General features: G+C 46.3%; 2 protein-coding genes across 2 annotated transcripts in view; both read right to left on the reverse strand.

Annotated features, from left to right (window-relative positions):
• The window catches only part of e2f6 (E2F transcription factor 6), a 3,843-nt gene extending 918 nt beyond the window's left edge, over nucleotides 1-2,925 (reverse strand). Inside the window, exons 1-8 of the mRNA XM_041065168.1 lie at nucleotides 2,647-2,925; nucleotides 2,001-2,291; nucleotides 1,863-1,909; nucleotides 1,690-1,754; nucleotides 1,339-1,525; nucleotides 1,111-1,266; nucleotides 509-623; nucleotides 1-85 (exon numbers count right to left, since the gene is read on the reverse strand). The exon at nucleotides 1-85 is cut by the window's left edge and continues 84 nt beyond it. Of these exons, the coding sequence (XP_040921102.1) occupies nucleotides 1-85; nucleotides 509-623; nucleotides 1,111-1,266; nucleotides 1,339-1,525; nucleotides 1,690-1,754; nucleotides 1,863-1,909; nucleotides 2,001-2,291; nucleotides 2,647-2,763 (1,063 nt within the window). The 5' untranslated portion in view covers nucleotides 2,764-2,925. The remainder of the gene's footprint in view (nucleotides 86-508; nucleotides 624-1,110; nucleotides 1,267-1,338; nucleotides 1,526-1,689; nucleotides 1,755-1,862; nucleotides 1,910-2,000; nucleotides 2,292-2,646) is intronic.
• Nucleotides 2,926-7,597: 4,672 nt separating this feature from the next.
• On the reverse strand, nucleotides 7,598-20,984 carry si:ch211-202p1.5 (uncharacterized protein LOC103909337 homolog). The gene is made up of 4 exons (XM_041065169.1): nucleotides 20,882-20,984; nucleotides 12,516-12,678; nucleotides 8,442-8,561; nucleotides 7,598-8,349 (listed from the first exon to the last, which is right to left on the reverse strand). Exons 1-4 carry the CDS (start codon nucleotides 20,937-20,939, stop codon nucleotides 8,244-8,246), a joined length of 447 nt encoding a protein of 148 aa, XP_040921103.1. The 5' UTR covers nucleotides 20,940-20,984; the 3' UTR covers nucleotides 7,598-8,243.
• Between the last annotated feature and the right edge of the window lie 6,456 nt (nucleotides 20,985-27,440).

The raw sequence follows: 27,440 nt of genomic DNA on the forward strand, positions 1-27,440 counted from the left end.
AGGTCACAGCGTCTCCTGACCCCACCTCACAGGTCAGCACCATGATGGGACCCCTCCCTGCTTTCAGATGGATCTGGATGCTGTCCTGCGTCCACACACACACACACACACACAGAGGTTATTTTCTCTGATTCATCTTTTGATAAAGTGTCAGAAAATAATGAAAAATCCTGTTTCCTGTTTTCTTTCCTTATTTTGTACGAGAAACAGTGAAAAAGCTGAAGATTTCTAAAGATGTGACTCAAAGAAAAGCAGCTCATCCTCACACTGTGAAGCTGCAGGCAGAGAATGTTCCGGAAAAATGATTCACTATTAATCACTTATCAAAACGTTAACTCTCAGATTCTAATCACAGTTTAGATGAAAACCTCTGGATCAATCTGTGTGTATGTGCCTGTTAACTGTGTTTATACAAAGCAGCTGATCAACATTTCATATCTTCTCATGTTCACAGTAAGTTAAAGTGGATTTCTGAGGCCTGCTGCAGCTGAGCTCTGTGTCCTTTCACCTCTTTGGGAGCAGGAATCTCCAGCTTGGTTTCCTCCGGAGCTTTGACCACGACCACCTTCTGCTCCTGGAGAACCCTGAGCCGCCTGATGTCCTCGTGGGTCACGTACGCCAACGTAAACCCAGGTTAAAGAAAACCTGCTGCTTCCTTATGGACGAATTTACAACAAATTCACATTATTCACATCATTGTTTTCAACGTGTTCTTCTCCTCTGATGCTGTTCAACATAAATCCACCGGGAAAATCCAGGAAGACAAAAACTGCAGTTGTTGTGTTTTGTCTTGTTTAAAGTTTGTTTAAATCGTGTAACTTTACATTGTGCAGGTTTAAATCTTTGTGATGTATTTTCCTGCAGCCACTGGCTTATAAACTTATTAAACACAGAGGATTAACATGTCTTTAAGTAAAAAAGTTTTCTCTGGAAAATTTATGTTGTTTATTTGCTGCACACTTCTATGTCTCACAGGCAGGAGACCATGAATCCATTTCAGCCTCATCGGGCCTGGGAACAGCTCTGCGTCCTTCAGGAGGACGAACATCTGAGTTTCTCTGATAAGCTGCTGCTGCTGACCTCTGACCTCAGTCTGGTGTGAAAGGATATGCAGAGTTTTCCACGTCGTCCGTCATGTCAAAGAGCTGCTGAGCACAGCTTTTGATGAGGCCGTCCAACGTGTCCTCCACCAGCTTCAGGTTCTCCAGCTCTCTCTGAAACCTCTGCTGGTCCTTCCACAGGAAGTTGGAGATCGGACTCTTCCCCCTGCAGTCAGAGAGTCCGAGTCAGAGACACTCAGAGCGACAGCCCGAGACATCCTCTCCTCTCATTACTCACGTCCACTTGATCCTGTTGGCCGATTCCTTCTGGATGAGGCTGATGCCGTCCAGGACGTTGGTGATGTCGTAGACTCGCCGCTTGCGGGTCTGCAGGCTTGTGGCGACCTGCCTCAGGTCCAGAGAGCCGTCCGGAGCTGCTAGCAGCAGCTCCAGGAAACCCCGAGTCAGCATCCCCAGAGACACGTCTGAACACAATGACAACATTCATGACCAAAATCCAGCTGCGTGTAATAATTACTGTCATTACATTTTGCTCTAGATTTACATTTAAATTCATGATGACATCGTCGAATGCTTTGTTTTGTCTAACGTAAGCAAACACTCAGTAAAAGATAAAAGCTGCACTCACCGTGTCTGGACACTCTCTTGGTCGGTATCGGCTGTTTGCTCACCTCAGACGTCCCAGCACCACCACTGCAAAACAGCCAAATAAAACACATTTCATTTAACAAACAAACAAACTGTGAGACCTTTTCCAGTCTAACATGAAACATGAAACCGAGGAGCAGAGATATTTGTTACCTGCTCTTCTCAGTCTCTGCAGGATTCTCCAAACCTCCACCTGGACCCTGTGGTTTATATCACACTCATTACAAACACTGAGACACTTCAAGACAGCATGTTCACACAGTGTTCTCTCCACAGGTGACACACACCCACCTGCTGTGGCGGAGCTGGTGCAGGAGGTTGTGGTGCAGCAGGACCATCATCTTCATCATCGTCACAGCCTCTGGAGACCCGCTGCTGCTGCTCCTCCTCCTCCTCAGAGGACTCGGCTCCCCAGGGGCTGATCATACCCAGTGGCCCATCCAGGTAAGGGGGCATGATGGGAATGGCATCACTGTTCACCCCACTGGTGGAGATGTCCTCCGGCAGGAAGTGGTCCTCACAGATGAGATGCTGGTCGGTGGAGTCCTGCTTGTCTGTCTCCCTCAGCGCTGCCAGCCACACCTGAACAGAGTCACCGGGGTTACTGAGGCTCAGCTGGATTACCAGCACCAGATAAACCCATTCACCAAACTCCTACTTTTTAAATGTGAACTAACGATGTCTAACACCAGGACACACGGAGCTACACCTGTTAGAAAAATGGCGTTCAGACTACAACCTGTTTTAATCCAGTTTCACCGGCAGTGTTAAACTATGAGGATTTCCACAGTGGTCTGGCCTAACTAACCGCCCCACCTCCGGTCAAACCCCGCACAGCCCCCTCCCTGAGCGAGGCCGGGCTAAAACACCGGGCACTTCGTAAATCACACACCCCGCTAACAGTCCCTCAGCTCCGGCTAGTCTCTAAAGTCCGTACCTTGACCCGGGCGGGATCATTCGGGAAGCTGAAGAACCGCTTCGGTGGTCGGTGTAGGACCCCCCGGTTAGCGTTCACCATGCGGTTCGGACACCCCGAGACGACACACTTCACCATGCTAACCGTTTCTGCCGATCCAGTCCGGAGAGACCCGGACTAACCGTACATCCGAGCCCCGTCTGTAGCCGCGAAGATCCAGAAGCACAGCAAACAAACGCCACCAGCATACGGCTGCTTTACGTCGTGTTTAACGGGACCTTTTCAGACCGGAAACAGATGAGTCCGTGATCCGGATGTACAACAACGGCGGCAAAGGAACGTAGACGCGCCGTTGTGCGCCATCTACAGGTCACAGGGTGAAGTTCGCTCCGGCGGTGTCTGAGTGACAGCGCGGAAAGAAGCGTCACACTTTAGTCCCGCCTCCCTTTGATATGTTCAGTGTTACGTGGCTGTTGCAGTCAGCAGGCTGATATCTGCGTGATGCTGCTCGGTGGACTGAGCACCGGGCTCCCGGAGCACCGGGCTCCCGGAGCACCGGGCTCCTTGAGCTCCGGGCTCTCGGAGCACCGGGCTCCCTGAGCACCGGGCTCCCTGAGCACCGGGCTCTCTGAGCTCCAAGCCCTCCGGCAGAACTCTGTGGAAAACAGTTACACAAACACACAGTTACAGTTGTCGTTTTCTGTGGATACCAGAGGAAACACAACACAATGAATTGTTAGACCAAGATTTGATACCTTTTCTCAATAGAGGTGGACAACAGCAGAATTATCAGTGTTTACCTGTGGCTCCGCTGAAGTTAATAGGCATGTAAAACTTTTAAATTAATAAATAATAAGTAGCCTGTAATTTTAGACTTTAGGTTTCATGCTGATCTAGTGTAACGCTGTTTTTGGCAGCTTATTTAAAGGGAGCATTTTACAGTGCATTCAGACCAGATCGCTGTGCACGAGTTGCTATTATCAACACTTTCATTCATAAAAACACTTTGAAACGAGTCACAGGGTCAGAAATTTCACTTTGTCTCCATGGAAACACACGAGGAACAGACCTGATGTAAAGACAGTGAAGACTTCACTCTACATACAACTAAAGTCCACCAGGGCTCAGTCCGCAAGTCCAGAGGGGGGACATCTGGATCCAGTGCCTGACCCTGCACCTCGGAGAAGTGAATTCACGTTGTGATGCAGCTTCTCCGCCAGGTGGCGGTGTTATAAAACAATCAGATCATTCTGCTGCTGCACTGCAAAACAGTCAGGATGAAAACCAGCTGATAGTGACTGAACACGAAGACCTCTGTCCTCATTCATACGTATCCTGAAACCAAACATGAACTTTGTTTCCTCAAATCTGAGGGTTCAGTGCCTTGCTTAAGGGCACTTTGGTGACTAATACCAGCCTCTGAGAGGTGCTCATGGTTTAGTCCACCCTGCAGTGATGGTGCTGATGGTGAGGACTTCAGGTGCTCACCATCTAATCCTGTGTTTTCAGTCTGATTATTCTGCTTCCATGCTGCAGCAGTCTGGGCGAGCCTGACGAGGCGTCTGAAGCCCGGGGCCCAGCGTTCTGTGCTGCACCACAGACAGAAATAGTCTGTAAATGTCAGTCATCTATTTGATATGATGATTTATTGATTATAGATTTGATTTGACCAAACTGCACTATCACCACCTTTAGTGTTTCCTGCCTTTATACTCACTCAATCAAACTTCATGCATCTGTAACTATGACTGCTGTTTTATTTCATGTTGACACAGCAGGCTCTGTTGTCCACAACATGGCAGCCAGTTGTTCCAGAAGATTCTTTCTTCTTGAACCGACACCAAACAGCTCGTTGTCTGATGAGTAATTCATCCGACTTTATGAATCTGGAGAAAATTTGGAGCTGGCAGAACAATATGTGGTTACATTTGACGTTTGCATTTCAAATTTCAACACAAACAGATGTTGTTGTTGTTGTTTTATAGCATCGGTCTGAGCTTTGCAACATGTGGACAACAAACCTGAGAGTGGCTCATTCAGACGCTGACCGACCTCTGTGTCGAGGTAAGGGGACTATTATCACTACAACAGTGTCCACCAGCCAGACCATTACCTGAGGGTCACAGGTCCATCAACATGTCCATCAACATGTCCATCTCAACCCAACTGAGGACAAGATCCTGAAGACGCTGCTTTTATTTGCAAGTGACTTAATAGTTCTGCAACTAATGACTCATTTCATTGTCCATTAATCTTCTTGTTATTTTCTGGATTCATCTGTGAATCGTTTGGTCAGAAAAAAGTGAAAAATACTTGTCACAGTTTCCTAAAGCGAAGTGACACCTCCAGATGTTTCTCAGACCAACAGATGGTTCCGTTTACTATCACATTAAACGGCTTGGACACCAGGGAATGTTGGGACATTTTTGATAGAGAAAAACAAAATGTAAATAATAAATTGAACAACTAACCTCAGATTAAGTAACCGATGAATTCACTGAGATCTTAACTGAAACAGAAACATGGAGAACTTCATGTTCTCAGCATCAGACAGCAGGTGTCTGCCTCCTTCCCTCTGCCCGTGGAAACTGTTTCTCACAGCTGAAGCAAAACGAACCTTATGATAAAAAAACATCATCAAACAAACAACGTGCTCACAAACAGCATCCAAAGTTAACCAGTGACCCAGCTGACCCAGTATTAGCTAGGAAATGAATCAGCTACGCCTCTGTCGTTTCCACATCAGCTTTCTCAGTGAAACACAGTCTTTCTCTCTGTGTGACTCTGAGTCCTCTGAGGAAGGATTTATGTGAGCCAGTAATTCATCAGCGTCAGAGAAGTTTCTGTTGGATGAGTCATTAGGAAAAAAATCACTTTTCATTTCATGTTTGAAGTTTGAAAATCACACAGGATGCAGAATTCAGCCGTGGTTTTTAATGAGTTTGTGTAATTAAAAATCTTTAACAAAATAAATATCCTGCAATAAAATAATCTACATATCGGATGCTATACATTTGGAAAGGCTAATTCACAGGGGGAGTTCTGTTCTGTTCCAATGAACCTGTGGCTTTATGATGAAATATTACACATCTGAAATGTTGTTTCTAAGTCATCCAGGACGGAGCGTCACCTGCTGCACTCTGGGAGGAAAAAACAGAAAGATGTGTTTTTAATGACGTGGCATCCATCATTGTTGGTCTGTGTGTGGAGACACGCTCCTGTGTGTGTAATCAAACACGTTTTCCTGTTTCACTTCAGAACAAAACTCTTTGAATGTTTCGCTTGGTGCCAATTTAAACCTCTTCCCTCGTCTGTCGGAGCACGAGGAGCTCTGACTACAGCCTTTGTTGAAGTTCATCGTTGTGTGGGTGCAGTGTAAAAAAAAAAAACAGCATGAATGAAATCAAAACGTGTGCTAACTTTACTGAGTGACTCTGAGCTCCGGGTTAAAAATAACCCAGTCAGCAGAGGCCGTTTTTCAAGCAGCGTGGGTTTATTGACTTTCCTGACTTTATCCTGCAACACTGAATCCCTGTGACCTCACTGTGACCTCTGACCTCCCTGTGGAGACCAATCCAGCGTCAGGTTATGTTTGAGTTATTGTGAGCTGCAGGAGAAGAACAGGATAGTTGTGCTATAATGTGCTGAAGTATAAACAGTTATTGAAGAGCTGAATTACTTCATTTCCCTTTTAACTGTTTTTCTTTCTTAAAATGTTTTTAATTTTTTTAGTTTTTAATATCAGGAATTTGTCAGCGTTCAGGGAAACAGTCGATACTGTAAATACTGGCATGTAGTGCACACATCAATAAACTGTGAGGATAAATAAACAGTGTAAACAAACTGCTAAACTGCAGTTCACGATGTAAGAAGCTGACATTAAGAATCAGCGTGTGCTGAGTGTGAACGTCACAGCCTGTTAGCTGATGCTGTGGAGCGCCTCCTACGCTCTCTGCTCCTTCTTCTTCTGACACAACTTTTCCTTTGTTCCTGAAGAAACTGCAGATTCTATCGTGTTACTCTGAAAGTGAGAGGGAGCCCAGCGGTTTTACAGCGGCTGTAAAGGGGCTGTACGTCCTGCAGGCTGGTTATATGGCTCCTTTTCATCTCACAGCTCCTCCGGTGTCAGCAGTTCCCTTCACCTTCCGAGGGTCAGGTCACCGAGCGGCCAGCCCCTGCTCTTACTGCCAGACTGAGGTATGATACTGAGGACACGGTGGCGATGGCCCTGAATGCTGCACAGAGGATTTCAGTGTGTGGAAGAGGATTATTCACTGTGAGTACACGTCAGTGTACAGTACACGTGTTCAACAGTCCTCCCTCTCTTTGTGTCGTCATCACGGATACTTCAACAGGTGGGAGGAACATGCACAGGTGCTAACAGCTAACAACCCACACCGGCTCTGTGTGATGTTCTATCACACTGCTGTGACACACAGATCTGAACCACAGCACTGATGTTACATGAAAACCTCACAACTCCAACTGAAGTTTGACGTAATGACTGACAAAGCAAAGCCTCATCATGTTGGTTTGACTGGTTTTATCCCTCCTTTCATGTGGAGGGATAAAGAACAAAGTGCAGTCAAAGCAGAAACTATCCAGACTAAACACGCTCGGATTTTTGAATGTGCGTTTGACGGAGTCTTTTCTCCCAGAATGCACAGAGGAAACGGAGGAGCAGCTCCCAGCTAAAAGAAACAAATCAAATTAATGGATGGAGGTGAAACGGAAAGAATCTTGGAAAACAAAAATAGCTGTTAAATCTTAAGGAAAATGTTCTGACGTCTCTCTGAAGCGTTTATGTGGTGATAGCCTCATGTGACATGTATCATTTCCTGTTTCCTGTGTGTTCCTGTCTTTATAAAATGTTAAAGTATGTTAACAGTATGTTTTGTTTATTAACTGCTGAAACAATCGTACACAGCGTTCAGAACAGCTTGTTCTTTGTCAGGAAGTCAAACCTGGAGGATGATGACAGAGTGTAGAGGCCTGCTATGGAAAAAATACATTCGATTTTACAAATAAAGTTGTACTGTTTCAAGAAAAAAAGGCATAATAAGATAAAGTTATATGAAAAAATTCCTTTTAGTTATTTTTCATGATGCTTTTTCACAGCCCTCTCTCAATTTTGGAGATGTGAGGTTTTCAGGCCACAGCACCAGAGCTTAAGGTTGGCCAACTATTCACAGGAAGAATTTAGAATTTAAACAGCGAAGCGCTGTAAATTTCTGTGCCTTTTCCCCCAAGGCTGTGTAACTTAACCTCTGAAAGTTTTCCCATCCCTCAGTGCTACAAATCAGCTGAGATCATCAGGTAACTGAAAGGTCACGGGTTCAACTCCTTCACCTCCCTGAAAGTTGAAGTGTCTGAGCAGGACTCTGAACTCCTGCTTGTGCTGCTTTGGATCCAGACATCAGCCAAATGTTGAAAGGATGAGCTTGTCAGTTTTCCTACCTAATATTTCACCATCGTTACATTTACATTAACACACTGTACAGGTCCAAACCGCCATGAGGGCAGTCGGACGAACAAAAGGGTCCATGTTTGTTATTTCTGATACATGATGGACTTCCTCTCAGAAGAGCAGGTGATACTGCCGACTGGACTCCTCTCCCTCAGGTCTGGTGCTTGAGTGCATGTCGGCTCCTTTTTTCCCAGAATGCAGCTCTGTATCTCTTCAGTTGTTTGTCGGTCTTCCTCTTCACCACAGCATTTTCCCCTCTGAGGAAAAAAACAACAACATTTGAGAGATAAAACGTTAGAAGTGTCATAAGAGCGAGTGTGTGTGTTAATTCATGTGTGCGTGTCCTCACTGTGTTTGTGTCCGGACAGAGCAGAAGCTGATACACCCGGCGTCCCGTGTATCCGTGCAGAGGCAGCGGCTGAGCTCCCTCCTGAGTCGCACCGATCCGAATCCATAAGGAACCACGTGGCTGCGAGACAGAGAGTCTGTGTTCAGTGACAGCAAAGAAAGAGCTTTTACCCTCGTCTTGTCGGGAACGTTTCCCTGAGACCTCATCAGTCTAAAGAGAGGACAGAGTCCTCAGTGCAGTAAGACGTCAGTGGACCCTGTCTGTCAGTCACAGACTCTCACTGCTTCCTGTCACACTGATGAAGGTCACAGTCATTTCCTGTGACCGTCAGCGGTTTTCAGTCTTTCAGAGCTCGTGGCTGCAGTGAATCATCCTGCTGCTGATCCGTCCGGTGCCAGTGTGACCACCATGACGGCCGCGGGTTAGAGGGGAACCGACCGCTGGAGTAATGGTGGAGTTAACAAGGCCACAGGGAGAAGTGCCAGCAGACGCCAGAGGTTTAACAGCAGCATGCCAAAACAAGAGTCCACCTTAAAATAAAACTACACTCTCTGCTTCCACAGTGCTGAAAGGCTTTGTGTCTTTCTCTTGTTTTAATCAGATGGTGACACATCTGGGTCCCGTCTCCACTTTGTGGCCTGTTGTAACCCTTTCATCTCCCAGCATCCCTCAGCTCTCTCCAGCTTCTGACTGCTCATTGCTGCTGCTAAACTCTGGTCTCATCTTTTTTCCTTCCTGGCTTCACTTCCACTTCAAGTCTTTACTCACTGTATGTGTCAAAGGGCCTGTGAGTTCCTCCCTTTAGTTAAAGGGGTGAATAAATCCAAGTGACCTGAAGTATTGAACCGCAGCTCGATGAGTTATGGCTCCGCTGCGGCAGATTCCCGCTCAACTCTTCTGCTCTTCTCACCTTTATTCAGAGCTGAGTTTTATTCTGGGTTCCAGGTTACGTGAAAACGTAAACTTTAACAGTTCATCTGCGCTGATACGTATCATCACCTTCTGTTCGAAGCTGAAGGTGTTTCTTGTTGTTGCCCAGGTGTTTAAACATCACACAGACCTGAATGTCTGCTCTGGGTTTTAGCTTTGGGTTTCACCTGTGAACACCAGGCCATTATGGGAAAATCGATCAGAGCCATTGGACAAACATTGATCGTAACCAATACGACGGTCTGGAACTACAGATGCGCTGAGCTACAGACGACGACCACAGCTCGAAGAACACGCCGACGGCAGAAACATGGAGGTCTTACCATGAGATGCAGAGCACTCATCAGCTGTAAGAGCCAGAGAGGAATTCACAAAGATGAGATGCAGAAGTTCTGGAAGAGTTTTATGGACTGATGAGACCAAGATTAATCTCTACCAAAGCAATGGAACGAATCTGCTCATGATGAAAAACATACAGGCTCATCTGTGAAGCTCGGAGGAGCCGGTGTCATGGCTGCCTCTGGAACGGGCTCACTGACCTTTACTGATGACTTAACTCATGATGGTGAGTGGCAGGGGCAAGCTACATCAGGACAAAGACCCGAAACACAGACACAACAAAGGACGAAGGGTTTTACACTGGACGAGTCAACCACCAGACCTGAAGCCAACCGAGCAGGAACTTCACCTGAAGAGGAGACTGAAGAGACAAACCCCTTCAGCTCGGCTCAGTCCTGAAGTTTTCTAACACATCTGGATACAGACAGATGTGCAGATTTTTGCTGCGTGTATGTTTTTCTTCTGTGTGGGACACGTTTTATTTGCCTGATTGATCCGATCCTCTGATCTGATTCAGACTCTGACATTAGGATCACAGAGGCTGGTTCACAGTATTGAGACATAATGTAACTCAGTCAGAGTCTGGCTCTCACTTAAAGGATGTTCATGCCAAAAAAAAAAATGTTTTATGTTGTATGGCTGGAAGTTATTGTGTCCCACAAATGGCAGATGTTATATAAACTGTATGTGTGTGAGTTCACTGAAGGTGAGGTTTGCTGTTGTCCATTAGCTTGTCTTTACTTTGGATCGCAGCCTTTCTGGATGGTTGGAAACATCCATCTGTGACTTCTCACTGAATTCAGGGAATATTTTTAAAACAGATCTGTGTGTGAATAAACAGCTGAATTTAAAAATAGCATTTACTCTTAAAGTCCAGAGTAACAGTCCCAGTTTTCTGCTGGATAATCAGCTGCTGGTCGACGTGTGTGTGTGTGTGTCCTGACAGAGGAGTCAGGACCTGCTAACAGGAGACGTTCGGTGCTGGTTTGAGTCTAAACTTAGGATCCGTTGATTCCGTTGAAGAAAAATAAAGAATATCATCAGAGTCACCGCGTCAGGCACACGTTAACTAGATTACATATTTAAATCAAACGGGTATTTTTAGCAGGATGTGCAGAAGAAAGCAGCAGCCAGGAACTCCCTGTCGCCCACAGCGGCAGAGCCAGTCACAGCCACCGCTGTTTAAAACCTCTTTATGATGAAGGCAGGAAGATTACATTTTACCACGCTGCTATGTTTAGACTAAACTAACAGTCTGAGACTTAGTGAGAGGGTCCCACCGCTGCAGGAGCTGTTTTTGGATCATCTCTGGAAGCTATTTTGGTTTCACTCGCTTCTTCTCCCTAAAGTTAATTAATTTCGAATGTGACTTGAAAAACGTCCGGTCCAGTGTGCTCCGAGGCAGTGAGAAGGATTCACACAGGTTAGTTAAATTAGTTAAAGCTGGGTCACATACGGGGACTGGATGAATTATTGAAGAGATAAACAACAAAATTCAATTTACAGCTGAAACAAAGATCATTTCCACTGACGCTGTTTGTATGTACGTGTTTTAACGGTTCATTCTGAACAGGACTGAGTTCAGCCATTCACTGTGGAGCTGTCGTAGACTCTGGAACGGCAGCAGGCTGTGAGGAGTTAAGCGCTCGTGGGCACATCAGGGTCCGACCGCAGAGCTTTCTGACTCTCTGTGGTCGCCTCGCTGGGTTTGTGTTAAAGGGTTAAAACAGGCTATTTAGAAACAGTAAGAGGACACATGGCAGAAATTACCCTTCAGTAGGAAAGGTGCGCTTTCTTATTTGCTCCACCACATCTAACTGTTAACTCATTGCTTGTGCATACTGAACTAAAATGAAGTTAACTGCCACCAATTGTGTGCCTGCTTCCTGTTTGAGGCCAGGCCACTTAAAAATACGAAGAGTCGGACCAGGAGATGAAAACTAAGGTTTCTGAGCTGATGGAACGATACTGAGATGAACGTATTCGTCTCACAGTTTGAACCAACATGGTTTAAATTTAAACTGGTACTCAGCCCAGTTTAACCTGCAGCTGCTGAGACAGACAGGACAGAACCAGAATCCTCTGAGGATCACGGAAACGGGTCAGGTTTACATGTGCAGTCCTGACGTGGACTCTGCAGCGTGAAGCAGCTAAATTTAGACATAACGTCTTTCCTCATCTTGCTAAAGTCCAGAACATTCTGAATTTCCGGTTTCAGATCTGTGGAGTCGTGTTTGAGCTGATCCATCACTCATCACTGCTACATGGTTTGATTTATGGGTTAAAACTGTTCATGGTGTTTATGTGGAACAGAGAGCAACGTGTGTGGTGTCCGGTGTGTGATTTCATCTGTTCTGTGTCTTACATACATAATGTATGTGGACATACACATACATACACATGTTCCTGATGTATTTTACAGGAGACATTCCTGCCATGAAGCCAGGGTTCAAACAAAGAAAGCTGAAAGCTGAAGCTGGATGAGGAGGACGTCGCTCGGCTCAGGAACAGCTGAAACATCACTTTCTCCTCTGAAACCACTGAGCTGATGAAGCGACGCGGGTTTATCTCAGCTTCGGAGCTGCTGTGAGTGAAGTCTCCTCAGAAGCCTCCCAGCCTCTGCAGCAGGGATCACATGCCTCCCTCTGAGCTTTCGGACGGATTATTAATCGCTTCTTATCTCTGTTTGGTTTTGTTATCACATTTGAACTCTGTGAAACTGATCACAACGCTCCAGTGTTCCCTCACTGTGGAAACAAACCCTTCGAATGTTTAATGTTCTTCTCCTGCTGGCGGCAAACTCACCTCGGGGTGTTGACCCAGACGATGCCAATGTGGCAGAAAAAAATGCACTCCTTGTCTTTCTGGTTCTCGCAGGAGCAGCGTTTCTCTCGCCGGTGGGCCGCGTGGGGGAGCTGCGCCTGGGGGCCCTCCTCTGCTGTAGGGCTTGTAACAGAGAAGGTGGAGGCTGGAAAGCACAGGAGGAGGAGGAGGAGGGTTAGAAGCTCATCTTCAGTTTGTAGTTTAGTATTAATTATTGTCCATTTCATTCTGCTGCTAATCATCAGCGTGTTAGCTTGCTAATGTTAGCGGCCTCATAGAGCTGTTCTCTGGTAAAAATCTGAGCAGTTGGTTGATGAGAGGTCAGAGGTCAGAGGTCAGGAAGCGTGAGCAGATTTGATCGAGACTCATGGTCGTTGTGTGAACAGAACCAGAACCAGTTTAATGATTCTGGAGCTGCTGCGGGTGGATGCAGGTTGATCCTGAACGTTTTACTGACACGTTCAGGATCAACTTTCCAAACAAACAACTTTTCCTCTTTATGTGGATAAAAAACATGATCTGCTTGTGTTACAGACGCAGACACACCCACACACAGAGGGACACACACACCGAGGGACACACACACCGAGGGACACACTCGGTGTGTGTGACCCCTCTTTTCCTCTCTCAGCCTTTTCCCACTCGACTGCACAACAACAACCACAGCATGAGCAGAAATGTTGCACAATAACACACACACACACACACACACACACACACACACACACACAGGACCCATAAAGCCCACAGAGCCCACAGACAGGCTTTGATCCTGCTCTCAGTGAACACAGGGGAACGTTTGGGCGTCTAAAGAAGGATTTACACGATTTACACATAGGCACAAAATAACACCTCTGCTCACCATAAATGGCACAGCTCTGTTCTTTATGTTGCTGTGTCCCAGAGAATCAAATATTTGAGGTTGTTATTCATGTAAAGTCTCCAAAGACGCTGTTATTTGTCCAGAAGGCTCATGTCCCAGCTCTCCGAGTCCAACGTCAGTGGACACTGCAGTGAACGTGAAGAACGGCCTCAAACACCAAAAACAGCCAATTCTTCTTCTGCTGTGGTTTAATGTTTATCTCCATCACCCAGTCAGATCATAGTCACGCAGCAGGAGAGGAGGAAGACACGCATTCATTTTCACCTCAGTGAAAAAACCGTGAGACTCAATAAACTCAGAGCTGAGGTCTGATCAATGAGCCGCAGCTCCTGTGTGATCGGTGTATTACCAATACATTTTAGATCAGTTTGAAGTTAAATTCTCCAGACTGGAAAACGAACTGTGAGGTTTCAGAGCAGGACGTCTCTCTGCCTCCTGATCTGCAGCACAAACACAGAAAATAACCACCAGCTCGCTCAGTGTCGACTCTGCCGAGTCAAACTCCGTCGAACTGAGGTGTTTTGTCCTGATGCTCAAGAGAACGCTGCAGGTTTTAATCCATTTGGCACAGAGACGTCACGCCTCTTATCCACGGGCGTCACGTGTCCTCCAGAAACATTACGCACACAAGACAGAGCCAGGCCGACACTGATGGGCCACATCCCAGCCTCTTACCCTAACCTTAGCCAAACCTTGGCCAAACCGTAGCCAAACCTTAGCCAAACCTTAGCCAAACCTTACCCTAACCTTAGCCAAACCTTAGCCAAACCGTAGCCAAACCTTAGCCAAACCTTAGCCAAACCTTACCCTAACCTTAGCCAAACCTTACCCTAACCTTAGCCAAACCTTAGCCAAACCTTAGCCAAACCTTACCCTAACCTTAGCCAAACCTTAGCCAAACCTTACCCTAACCTTAGCCAAACCTTAACTGAACCTTAACTGAACCTTAACCATAGAAGTGGCAGGTGAGAAAATTCCCACATGAACTGTTTTGATGGTTCAAAGTTAACAAAACACTGATAAACACCTGATTTCTCATCTGTTGAGTCAAACGTCACAGAGCGTTATGTGCTGGACTATTTCCTGGCTGTGACCTGTAACTTCCTGGCATCACCTGGCACCTGCTTAGTGAAACAGTCTGACCCGGTCCCCCCACCACTCAGCTCCTCATCAGTCATCAGCTAATACGTCTTTTCATTTCAGTTTTTTCAGTTTTTCAGCTGCATTCAGTATTTGGGAGAATCTTAAGCCACTGAAATCACATTATAAGTAAAACTGACATTGTGAAAGAAACCTCTGCGTAGACCACAATCAGCACACGAAGCAGCTGCTTTCATCACCTGCACCTCTCGAGTCACAACATGCAGCAAAGATTTACTGAACAAATTATTTCCCAAATGAAAAACGTGTGTCTGCAGTTTGACTCCAGTCCAGTGTCACATGACCTCATTGAACCCTGCGTGTGCCGGCACCCGAGGAACGCAGCAGAGGACACGAAGCAGATTCAGCCTGTTTCAAGTTAGATGGGCACAGTGAGGTCGGACCACGCTGCTCCTGGAAAACTGCACCAACCACATTCCTCTGTTAAACGTGCAAAAGGCTGGAGGACGGAGAAGACGCTCGGACACTGAGGCCCTTCTGCACACGGCTCTCGCTGGTTAATGGAGAACAGCTGTGGGTCGAAGCACAGAGGGCCTCAGCACATCTCACACCCCTGTTATTCATTTCAGTCGCCATTTCAAAGAGCCGTTTCCCTTCGGTGCATCGGTCGCCATGACGCTACCATTATCCATTTTACGTGCAGGTCAAATCCCAAACCCTGGATATGAGCCGGCCTCCTTCTCTCTGTGGCATCAGCCTGTGAGATGAAAGTTGGCAGTTTATTGTTTCCGTGCTAAAGGCAATGAATCGTACTTTATAGATGTAAACATACAGCTTTTTCCTACATCATGTTCCCGCCTGTTTCTGGCACCCGCTCAGTCCTCTGAGCAGTCATGTGGACACTGCTTCCTTTTCTAATAACTTCACTGAGTGTTTTCTGCTCTTTGGCTGCAGGTATTTGTGTGTCTGCGCTCGTGAGCCATAGGTTTACACACTCTGTGTCCATGTGCAAGTATTCATGCAAATATCTGTGATAGTTTGCATCTGCGGGTCCAGAAAAAAAAAAAACTGGGGGAAAGTCAAGATGCAAAGCTCCTGTTCAGGGTCCTGCGTGGTTCCGAGGCTGCCAAGCCAAAGTTTAATTTCTTGCCCTGTTATGAGAGCGTCTGCCCGGCACCACAGGGTTTGACAATATCTGACAATATACAGGCGGATCAGCTGCTAATCCGTGAGCTGGCTGTTTGGACCGGTATGAGTCACTCTGCAGGTACAAGCTTCCAAAAACACAGATTCAGTAACATAACAGCTATTTCACACTCATCAGTGAACATATGAACCTATGGAAAGGTGCTTACAGTGGAACCGTGTGAGCGTTTAAAGAACAGTCTGTGTTCATGTTGTTGTTCTGGCCTTGGTGGACTCAAGGTCTTGGGAGCTAATAAAGGTGCTGAAGCCAACGTGATAGCCAATGTAAACTCTCAGCCCAATTTGGAGCTTCTGAAGCCCAAATGTCTCCGGCTGGAATCCCCAGACAGGCTGGAAAATCTTACTGGACTGATGGGAGTAACACAGGCTCTCCTCCCCATCAACAATCCCTGATGAGCCACTGAGGACAGTTACCCACCAGTGGACCTGCTGCAGTGTGAGAACCACGTCTGACCTCCACAGTGAGGACATTCAGAACCTGGTTTAGGGTTGAGGTTAGCAGGTGAGGACAGGCGTTAAGGTGATGGATGTAAGGACCCATCATCCAGCCCAGCCACGGTTTTTAAGGGCTTATTTCTGTTCCACAAATATGTATTTTTACAGTCAAGTCAAATTATATTTATTTGTGTAACTATAAATGTCTCAGGGGACGTCTCAGGCCCATAGCAACAAGCGTTTCCCACCATGCTCAGAGTAAGGATTTAAAAATTCTTGTGCACAAACCAAACTAAAACTTTGACTCCGTCCAAAACCAAAGTCCATCAAACCGAAGCAGCTTATTTACTGTAGCTCAGATCGGTTCACTGTGCTCTGCATTCACCTGAACCGTACATTCACAGTGAAGCAACAACCCAACTGTAGAAAAACTGATGTTCACAGGGACAAAGGCTAATGTCTGGAGAGCTGGACAGACAGACTGTCACTGATCCTGTCCATGTGTCCTTGGACAAGACACTGAGCCCTGAGTGTCCTCTGCCAGATGAGTAAATGTAATGAGTCTCATATTAATATGAAGTCATGGACTCTGTAGATAACTGGAGGCCAAAGCAGTGATTTCTGTGCACATCGTGCGTCAGTCTCGGGTCTTGGCTCTGAAGTTCCAGTCAAGTTCCAATTCAAAAAAGACAAGTCCCAAGAAGTCCATCATTATTCTTTATTTGTGTGTCTGCTGCCAAACACGCTTTCTGATTGGCTGCTGTCGGCGTCATTTCGGATATTCTCTAATCCATGGAAGGAAAAAATGCGTGCGTCTTTGCTTTATAAACAAAAAGCAAATTGCAGCTAATGTGGTCTCTGGAGTGAAGGACGACGACGGGTCCAAAGGATACGGAGTCCTTAAAGGCTTTTTCTGAAACTCAGGGCTCAGAGTTCTTTGGCTTGTGTCCTGTTTGCGTTTCATAGACCTTTGGCCGTGGAGATATTCAGTTATTTCAGCTCAGACGCCAAAAGTCCAAGTGAAATCACGACTTTTCTTGTGAAAGTTAAAGTTTGTCCTTTCCTACTGTGTCGAGTCTGAAGTCAAGTTAAGTTCTACTCATTTGACTCGAGTCCCAAACTAACCTGGAACTTCTCTTCCTGCTGTTGCAGTAACTTGACTGTAGCTTGTGAGCATGAATGAAATAATTCAAGAGAACAGTTTTCCCGCCATGAAGCTTCATAACGATCCAGTAACAGGGTTAGAATCTCCAAATCCAATTTTTGGACCAGTCCAGAAACAGGACATCAAGGAAAAATACAGACTTTCACACTTCGATGTAAATTTTTGCATTTTCATGTGTAGTTTTGCCTCAGATGAGACACTACGAGGACAGACAGTTGGTCTCTGACTGAAGTGTTCTCAGGACGGAGACTTGAACATGTGGCTCCACGTAAACCTGGAGGCTGGGAGACGAGATGGATGCAGCCAATGAGCGACGATCCTCGAGAGGATCAGCGGACTGTGATGTATTTGTGTGTGTGTGTGTGTGTGTGTGTGTGTGTGTGTACCACTCCATTAAAGTGCTCCTCGTAGGGTTAGATGAAATAAAACATCATAGCTGCACTACACCTGGTTGGAGCTAATGTAAACTCATTACAGCACTTTGATTTGTGCCTGTCGTTTATCAGCTGATAAACGACAGGCACAAATCACAGCTTTTATCTGGGTTGATGGCTTCATGAGCTTCATGAAAAATTTAAGTTAAGATAAAATCCTGTTTCTGGAATTGAGCCTAAAATGGAGTGGTTGTTCTTCATTCTGTGGTAAAGACGGATTATGCTAAAGAAGCTAGCTCAAAAAAAAAAAAAAAAAAGAAGAAATAAGAATAAAAAATAAAAAAAATATTACATCAATATTACAAATGATTTTTTCAGGGATGTGGGTTCTGGTCCTAGACGTCCTCAGTTTCCTCAGCTGAGATGAACGTGTGGGAAACGGTTCTTCGTGTTGTGACTGTTCAGCATCACACCAATGATCCAGGGGGAAGACGTGGAAGCAACGAGCAGCTGTGTTCCTGTACTGAACTGCTGCTGGTTACAGTTATATTACATATATTACTGTGCAGTATCATGAGGAAGAACATGGATGAGAACATAATTCTGTCTGATGCTTGTTGTAGAAATATTTCTGAACAATATGTTTCACTCTTTCTGGAGACCAGACGCTCAGCGTTGGGACTAACTGGCTGGCAAACGTAACATTATCCTGGGTAATGAGTTTGGTGGGACGTCCAATAAAGACCAGGACAGAGTGTATTAAAGGACCAGTTTCCACACAGTGGATCCAGTGTTTTCTTAACATAATCTGTAGTCCCACAAAATAAGAGCACGCTAATGACATGCTAACTCATGGCCTTGGTTGTAACGCTGAGTTAGAGCCGTCTGCAGGCGTTTCTGGTTTCAGATGGATGACAGAGAAAGACTCCGCCCTCCAAGCTCTTCACATGCCGAGTACCTGTCGCTCCACAGCTCGACAGGTGAGTTCATCCAGGAGGTGACCCATTTTGATTTAAGGAAGTACACGGCCTTTCTGCTGGAGCCACCCCGTGGACAAACTTTATTGACACCAAATGTCGTGAAGGTCTGGTTAAACAGGGATTAAAGAAGCGATGGCACGGACACACAGATTGTGTCTGAGGCTGTATTTAACTGCCTCAGTCAGCCGTTCCTGTCGTTATATGGGCTATTAGGTTTTATTTAGTCTCTAGGTGCTTATAGACACATATTCTGGTGTTGTGATTTAAAAGAGCTGTTCTCTGCAGCAAACCTTAATAGGCTTCAGATGTCTGGCTGTGACACAACAAACACAAAACAGGCAGCGCAGATTAAAACCAAAGAAGTGGTGCAGACAACAGGGAAAGAAAAACGGGGAGACAGCGTAGATAGAGAGAAGTGGACCTGCTGCCTGAGCCACCATGTGTTCCTGTGGGTGGGGTTCTCTGTTCCTGCTGCAGGTTTCATCTGTCCATGGAACACTATCCCACAAAGACTGTGGCTTATCTCTGAAACAAACATTAGTTTGGTGTTTTTGTGCCTTTCTCTCATCAGAGACGTCCTCCTCCCATTTCTTTCCTCTCCGTTTTACAAAACTGGTTCATTTGCCATTGTTTCTGCAGATATTCTGAAATATGCAGTTGAAATCCAGGGCTGACAGACCTGCCGACCAGGACCGTACATTTCCCTCTGAGACTTTTACACCAACAAAGACTCTGCCCTAAAAATATTTATTTAACTTGATGGAGGTGACGTGCTCAGGAATTCAGCCTCCTCAGGCTCGTACGAAACTTTCACCTCGGTGATAATAAGTTCCCTGTGACAGTAATGAGCACACACACAGTGAAGCATGAGGGAGTGAGCGGGTTCAGGGCTGGTCCGGACTCTGTAAACCACAGTGACGAGGTCAGGTTAAGCACTGACACACCTCCTCAGGTGACACGCCTGTCCATCTTTTAAACTCTTAAATCTGTGAGTTTTTTCTGAATCTGGGAAATGACTGAAGCAACAGTTTGGACTTCATGAGCCTGTTCAGAGCTTCACAGCTGTGAAGCTTCACAGCTTCAGCTGTGAACAGGAAAATACCTGCAGATTGGCTTTGATAACAATCTGACCTGAAGCCTAAAGAGTGACGGCTAAAGACTGACGGCTAAAGAGTGACGGCTAAAGAGCGGAGGTAAGATCTCAGAAATGCATTCCAGATTTTCCATATGTGATAAGACCTAAAAATCCCTGTGGTGTCCAGCTCTGCATTCCTGAATGCAGAAGCGAGGCCTCCATGAAGAACGGGCAACTCCATCTGCTCAGCAGCAAAAAGCTGCTGCTGGAGTCTGTTCTTCTCTTTCACGCCTAAGACCTGTTCATAAAAGATGAATCATCAGTTCGGACGGACAAAAAACAGCCGTCAGCTACAGGAAACAGATGATCAGTCAGTTAACAGTTACTTCATTAACCAATTAAAATGTGAAAACACACACACTCCTGCCCTGAGCCAATCCTGGCCCTGGAGATAAACGGACACACCCATCTCACTGAGAGGAGCTGACATCTGATGAGGAAGGTGATCAACAACAACAACAACAACCCAAAAACTAAAACTGAGGAGTTACATCTCTGTTTACGCCCTGTTTTTATCATCCAACACACTCTTTCATTTATGGATGTGTTCTCTCTTCTTTTTGACTCATGCTGCCATCAGTAGCTCCACATTCATTAACCCTGACCATCGCCCATAAACCTGTCATGGAAATTTATACTGGATAATAAAACTGATCAATTATTCTTCAAGACTCAACGTACGAGGAAACAGACGCGCCAGAATCCATCAGTTCATCATTTTCAATGTCAGAAAAGACACACTGACAGATTTACTGACACACACATCTTTTCCAAATTTTCAAATTATTGTTGATTTGAGCAAAATTTTAAAAGCTGAAAAATCAGCTCAGGTAATGGATAAATCAATATACTGTATTAATTACTTTACACTGTAAAAAGAGTGCACTCTCAAACAATTTCAGCACTGCAAAAAACAAGATGTTACCCCACACGTCAGTCGCTCAGCCTCAGTCTGCAGCAACTTATATCCAAACTCCAGAAAGCAGCACCTCGCCCACCCAGGAGCAAACTCTTTATCTTTCTATTCACACTTTGAAGCTACAGAGACAGATAATGCGGATGGATTTACCTTGATACTGGTGGAACATCAGCGTGGCGGCGAGGAGCCAAACATAAGTGAAGTCCATCCTGTTTCCCTCCTCAGAGTCCAGGGGAGAAATCTGCTGAACGCACCTCAGTCTTCAGGTTTAACTCCTCACAGCAGCTTCCTCCTTCCAGTCAGGAACAAAAACCGCAGAGGAAAAGCCGGAGATATTTACAACACCTTTCAAACACAAAGCAGAGAAAAGGGTCCTGGTGAATCAAACACCTGAGCTGTAAATGTTCCCAGTCAGCACTGAAAAAAGTTCACATCAAAAACGTCCATTTGCTGGTCAACGCTGAGCTCTGCAGCAGAACCAAGACCTGGTTCAGGGTGTGGACCTGAGGGGCTCCGAGGCTGCTGCGCTCTCCAGACGGAGGCAGAACAATGTGACGAGCTGGGAGCACGGTCGCATTGAGCTGTGTCATAACAGATGGAGAGGAGTGAACTGCAGGAGAGGAGGAGGAGGAGGAGGAGGAGGAGGATGCACGGGGAGGCTGGATCTGCAGGGGGACACCTCCACAGCTTCAGTGTCATTAGTCACAGCCTCCTGTGTCCAACACACTGTGTCTCTCACAACTGGACAGGAGCTGAAACTGATGCTGTTTAATCTGTGTGATCGAGTATTCACACAGTGTTTGAGAGACAATGCTCTCGCTGCCTTCGTTAAATGATTCCATCTGTTTGATGCACTGAGTTAACGGCTCTGCACAGCGCTCTGATCCTGCTGCTGCTGACAACATGAATCCTAACGTGGCGATTCCCTGACCGTTCCTCACACTCCTCACAGGTAACACGTCGTTAGGTCGAAGTGGACGATTCATTTGAGAAAAAAATGACAAATTTGAGACGTGACACCAGGAGCCTAAATCTCGAGCCAAACCCTGGATAAATTTTACGTTCTCCCTCTGACTCCATGTTTCAGTCCAGGAGTAACTGCTGGCTATTTTCTGTGGGAGGAAGATTTGCTTTTGCCTTGGCCATTCGCAGTGACTGACACAAGCAGCAGCTCTGCATTTCCTTTCTGAGGACACGACAGAGGCAAGATCACCGTCACAGCACAGACACGCACCCAAGAAACGGACAATGAAAAAGATCTATCTGTGCATCTAATGTTTCCACGACGGTTCTGAACTGCATGTCGCCAGCTTCACAGCTGAACCGGGCCGGGCGGTGCACAGGAAGCGTGATCGGGTCTCCGGGGTAACAGAAAGTGAAACTGCACTGCTGCGCAGATAAACTCGAACATTGCTGTTAGTCACAGAACGTGAACAGAACACCCTGAGAACATGTTTCACTCTGAAGCTGGTGAAAGTGTGTTCCCTGATGGTGATGCGAGCTGACGTTAGGCGACTGTGGCTGCATCCAGGTGTAAATGAGTGGGTGGGAAATCTGTGTTCGACTGTAACAGGAGAAGCTGGAAGCAGGAGGTGAATTAACAGAACGGAATATTTCCGTTCTCTGCCTCCGTACTACTCTGGCAGATTAAACTCTCAGAGCATTTGCTTTGGACTGAACTGCAGAGGAGTCGCCTGCAGCCTTTAAGAGACTATTCTGAGGTCATCTGGAACAAAATACAGTACACCAAGCGGGAAAATGACACAACCACAAAAAGGTGGCCCCCTGTTCCTGTCTGTCTTTTTATCTTCTTTTGGGCCCAGTTTAGGGGAAGCTGTCTCGCTGTCTTTCTGCCGGTCTAACCCAGGAGAGGCCGCAGCGGTAAACCAGATTCATAAAGAGGTTAACGAGGACAATCCAAACATCTGGGAGGCAGATACTATGGTGAGCTCCAGAAAGAGCCTTTTGGTCGGGTTTCCCCAAAGTGGCTCCACCAGATCTTGTGAAATCTCCTGAAATGAGCAAATAGCAAGTTCTGTGCAGAGGAAGTGAGTTTAACCAGCATGAGGACGAGGCTCAGCAGAAACACACTCGTTTATACCTGATCTGCCTTTTACCTTCGGATGACATGAATTCATTCGACCCAGTGTGGCAAATTACGATGGTGGTGTAGTAGATCTATTAAAGAGAAAACGCCACCTTCGGAATTTCACCCATGGAATATTAGTGTAAGTGGAAAGTGCGTTAGCAAACCAAAACAAGGGCACTCAGGTTCGCTCAGCGAGGAAGGCCAGGAGACGGGGTTCACAATTAACAAGAGATTACAAATTTTATTGAGTAGTCGCATACTGGAAAGTAATAAAAGTTATAAGCTAAAATGGCTGACCCCCACCTGCTGGCTGAGGCTTACTGGCTGTGGGGAGGGTTCAAACCGGGGTCAGGAAGTCCAAAAAAACAAAAAACAAAAACAAACAGCTGGCAGTTTCCATTGCTGCAAATAAACAATTTAAAATGTGTGTGTTTGTTGAGTGAGCGTCTGCTTGTCATTTAGTTGGCTGTTTGACGTCTCATCAGGTCTTCAGGTGAGGAAATTAGAGAGCAGAGGGAAACTGGAAACAACAGCGTGTCGCTCCCTTTGCCCCGAGATACAGTGCAATTACAGAGGCGGAGACAGGGGGGAGGAGAGGGGAGGAGAGGGGAGGGCAATGGAGAGAGGTAGTAAAAGAAGAATAGGTAGTGAAGAGAGAGAAAAAGAGAAAAAGAAAACAGAGGTGATTAGAGAGGGAGAGGCAGAAAGACAGGAGGAAAACTCATGAATTTATGGAGGAAAATAAGAGTCACACCTTAAAAGAGAGAAGAGGACAGAGACAAAAACAGAAGAGGACAGAGACAAAAACAAAAAACACTAAAACAAAGAACTCTGCTTCATACGCGTTCCTTTGTCTGACACAGAAACAGAGAAACATGAATGAGAAGAGCTTTGCTGTGAACTCAGCTGAATCTAATGACTGAGCACAGAGGAGCAGGGAGGCCGGTGGACGATGCTCCAGCTCTGCACCTGGTTCTGACCTGGTCAAACACTGCACACTGTGCTGGTTAACAGTACAGGATGTATGGACCGTGTAACAGTTCAGTATAAAATACAGTTGATTAAAAGCAGCAGCAAAGACTTTTTTTCTCTCCGTCCACGTTGACGTAGAAAGAGTGGTTTCCATTTCCCCCTCGGTCAGCGTTCCAGCTGCAGCCTTCGGTGGTTTGCTCTCCTGCTCACACACATTCAACCACTGATGTGAAGACGATGTGTCGCAGAGAGAGGGACACTGGTCCTGTTGGGAGGACGTTAATCCAGGACGTCTTCATCAGTGAGACCTTTTCACTCGTGTGAGTCATATGTCAAATACAGTGACATGTAAAACACACATTAGTGTCTTTTCTGTCAGTCACAACAAAAACAACATGTTTACGTTATGTTACGTGTTTGACTTGTCCTGTGGACAGTTCCCCTGAAGGAGGGAGGCAGATGCGACCTCTGACCTTCCTGTGGAAGGAAGGGGCAAGGGGAAACATACATGATGAACTGTGATGAAATGCAGTTCATACATTTATGTCCCCTAAAGGACAAACTGTCATCACTTTTAAAACCGGACAGAAATTGGACTCGTCCATCAGAACCTTTAAAGACAAAGGATCAGTTGAGGCTTTTCTTCTGACTCCAGCTCAGCTCTGCTGTTTTTAATTCAACATTCCATCTGCCCCTGGTATGACGGTGCGAGGGTTTGAGGGTATGATGCTGCAGACTGTACAGGAATGTCTGACTGATGAGCTGTCTTATTGTTCCCCGGGGGAGGGGAGGAGGGGGTGAGGTTGGGGTGATTGGGGGGAGGGGGTAGAGGGTTGAGGGGTGGGGTTTTTCTTTCAACCAATAATTACCCCCTCATCTTTATCTCCTGTTACTCAGGCTGAATAGTTCAGGTAAAACCTGTAATTAGACGAGTCCCTACCTCTCATTTACTGTGGGGTCAGTCACATCGGGGGGCGGGGACATGAGTCCGTCTCTTTGGGACAACAACACAATGTGTTTTGCTGTGACAGCTCAGTCACTGATTAACACATTAAAGAAGTGACACCTGTAACTAAAGCTCACTGAAGTGGCCTGAGTGTCACCTGATTGACCCATGATGGGACCCCTGGGGCAAAAGTCTGCCCCTGTTGACCTCTGCCCCCTCTCCCTCTCTCCCCCATCACCCATTAAATTCCCATTAAGTGCAGATACAGCACTTGACACATGGCAGCTTCATTCTACACCCAGGATCCAACCAACACACGGGAGCTGGAGAGCGATCATGGCCCCGGGGTCTGTGCCACGCGAGCACCACATTAACTGTAACGTGGAAAACACAGCCTGAAGTTAAAATGCAGGAAAGATCGGACACAAATTTCCTCACAAATTTTCCACCAATCGAATCACCGTGAACAGACACCGAGCCCCTGGAGATCTGAGACCCGGAGCTTCACCTCACTTCATCCAGCACATCCACCTGCGTTGAGCCCAGATCTGCTGAACTTTGGCCCAAAAACCAGGACATGTGATCAGGCAGACATCAGATTAGTCAGTTAGCTGAAAAACATCTGCTGTTTGATGCTTTTCTTTGTCGTGTATGACGGTGAACACACACATTCAGGCTCTGGGTCTCTGTGAAGCGTCTCTGTGAAAGGACTATGGGAATAAAACTGAATCGACTGAATTCGCTGAGTCATCCTGTCGTTCATCTTCAAAAAAGGCAACGACTTAATCTCACATCACCTGTGAGAGAAAGAGAGTCTCTCCATCCACAGTGTGGACGCAGACGTTTACAGCAACACAGCAGAACAACCCACAGGGAGCGCTGTTTGGAGAGCTCTCACTCAGCACATCAGATCTCTTTTGTTGGTAATAAACAGACATTTGGAGGAGGGTGGAAATCAAACCACCACAGGATCAATCCAAACTGCTGACAGCTGAAAAAAAATCCTCACAGGTGCAGCTACTGAATTCAGTTTCACGTGTTTTTCAGACAGAAAGCTCAAAGACAGATGAGCTGACATGAGCACAATGTTCTGATTCAGTCTGCAAATCCACCTTATATTTACTGTCCACAGGGCAAATACCGGCTCAGCATTCCTGAGAGAGAGGTGAGGGTTTTTCTGGGGGTGGGGGGTAATGTTGGTGATCTGTTTCTTCATCAAGTGGAAAAAAGATTAAAAAAACAGAAGACGTGAAGGACCACAGGGAAGGTCACGGAGATCGGCCCAAAGTCGAGATGTCTTCAGTACAAATGTAGAAATCTGAGCAGGTTTCACAGGAAATCTGCTGCTCAGGCTTTTCCCACAGTGTTCACTGTTAAACACGCTGTGACTAACAGCACTGATGGCCGCTCCTTTCCATTGGGGCGTCTACGGCCTGTTGCTTCATCAGACAAAGGAGTGATGATGATGTCTTTCAGTGGGTTCGTGGTTAAGATAAAAAAAAAGTTCCATAATGTGGAAATCTGTGCAAACACATTGATAATCTGAGTGATCAGATGAATAACCTGAGAGCGCAGGTGGTTTCCTGTAGCCACTAAATGAGTGACCACTCTCTTCACTGGGGCCTGGGAGTCAAAGAAACTGCTGCCCGTCGCTGCATGTCGTTCATATTTTCTCTGCTCTTCTCGTCTTATGTCTAAAGATCAAACGATCTGTACAGTTTTCTGCTCACAGAGCAGCTCGTGCTCTTTTCAAACCGCAAATTTCTTTCCTCACGTTCCCTCCTTTTCTCTCACCAGGAAAAACTTCTGGTCCGGATCAGAGAGATGTATCAGGAGGATGAAATATTGCTAATTCTTCAGCGATTCTGTCTGGATGATGGACGGCAGTGAGTCCTCCTCAGAGGCTCAAACAGATGGCCTTCACTGGAAAGAATATCTTTTTCTCAGCTACTGAACAGGATGAAGATCTCATCTCTTCATTTGAATAATTGGAAACACAGACTCGCACACAAACACGTGCCACTGTGTTCAAAACAGATCTGTGGTCGTCTGGCCGGGCTGGCTGCTCCATCTGGACTTGTATAATTAGGCCTCTGTGTTTGAGTGAGGCTGCTTCGATGCAGGAAGTGTTCCTGCCTGTTTTCTAGCTTTGTTGTTGCTGCGTTTCAACAGTGAGCCAGTGGGACTCTGCTGGAGAACACACCACATCACACAGTCTGAGGCTGGGAGCAGACGCTTCTGGTCTGAAGCCACCCCACCTACACACCTCCTGCCCTCTGAATACCGAACACCCACCTCAACCATCAACCCACAACCCCAGCCCCCAAACACCTAACTCCCCTCACAGCATGGAGGCAGGATCATCTTCAGAGCTGAGGTTAGCTCAGGTTAGCTCGGATTAGCTCAGGTTAGCTCGGGTTAGCTCGGGCTAGCAGTATCAGTCCGTTCTCATTCAGAGTCACACCGGATGCATTAAGCTGCATCACTCTGCCTTCATGCTTTTCACCTCACTCAGCCAATGTAGCCATGTGACATTAACAGTTAAATGCACGAGCCTAAACTAAACTGGTCCGATGCCAGTGCTTCCCCAGTTTCAGATCTGTGCACTTCACTGTGTGGAACTCACTGGAATCATCTGCAGGTAAGTTCACATGAGACCGTGGATCACTACGAACCGAAAGGCTGCTGACTGTGAGCGAACA

This window comes from Toxotes jaculatrix, chromosome 19 (genome assembly GCF_017976425.1).
Source record: "Toxotes jaculatrix isolate fToxJac2 chromosome 19, fToxJac2.pri, whole genome shotgun sequence".
Taxonomy (NCBI): domain Eukaryota; kingdom Metazoa; phylum Chordata; class Actinopteri; family Toxotidae; genus Toxotes; species Toxotes jaculatrix.

Excerpts from the sequence above, each read along its gene's own strand:
- si:ch211-202p1.5 (XM_041065169.1), bottom strand. The coding sequence starts at position 20,939 with ATGGACTTCACTTATGTTTGGCTCCTCGCCGCCACGCTGATGTTCCAC. Across the intron at positions 12,679-20,881 it reads GATGTTCCACCAGTATCAAG|CCTCCACCTTCTCTGTTACA; the intron begins GTAAATCCATCC and ends TGTGCTTTCCAG. Across the intron at positions 8,350-8,441 it reads TCTGTCCGGACACAAACACA|AGGGGAAAATGCTGTGGTGA; the intron begins GTGAGGACACGC and ends TTTTTTCCTCAG.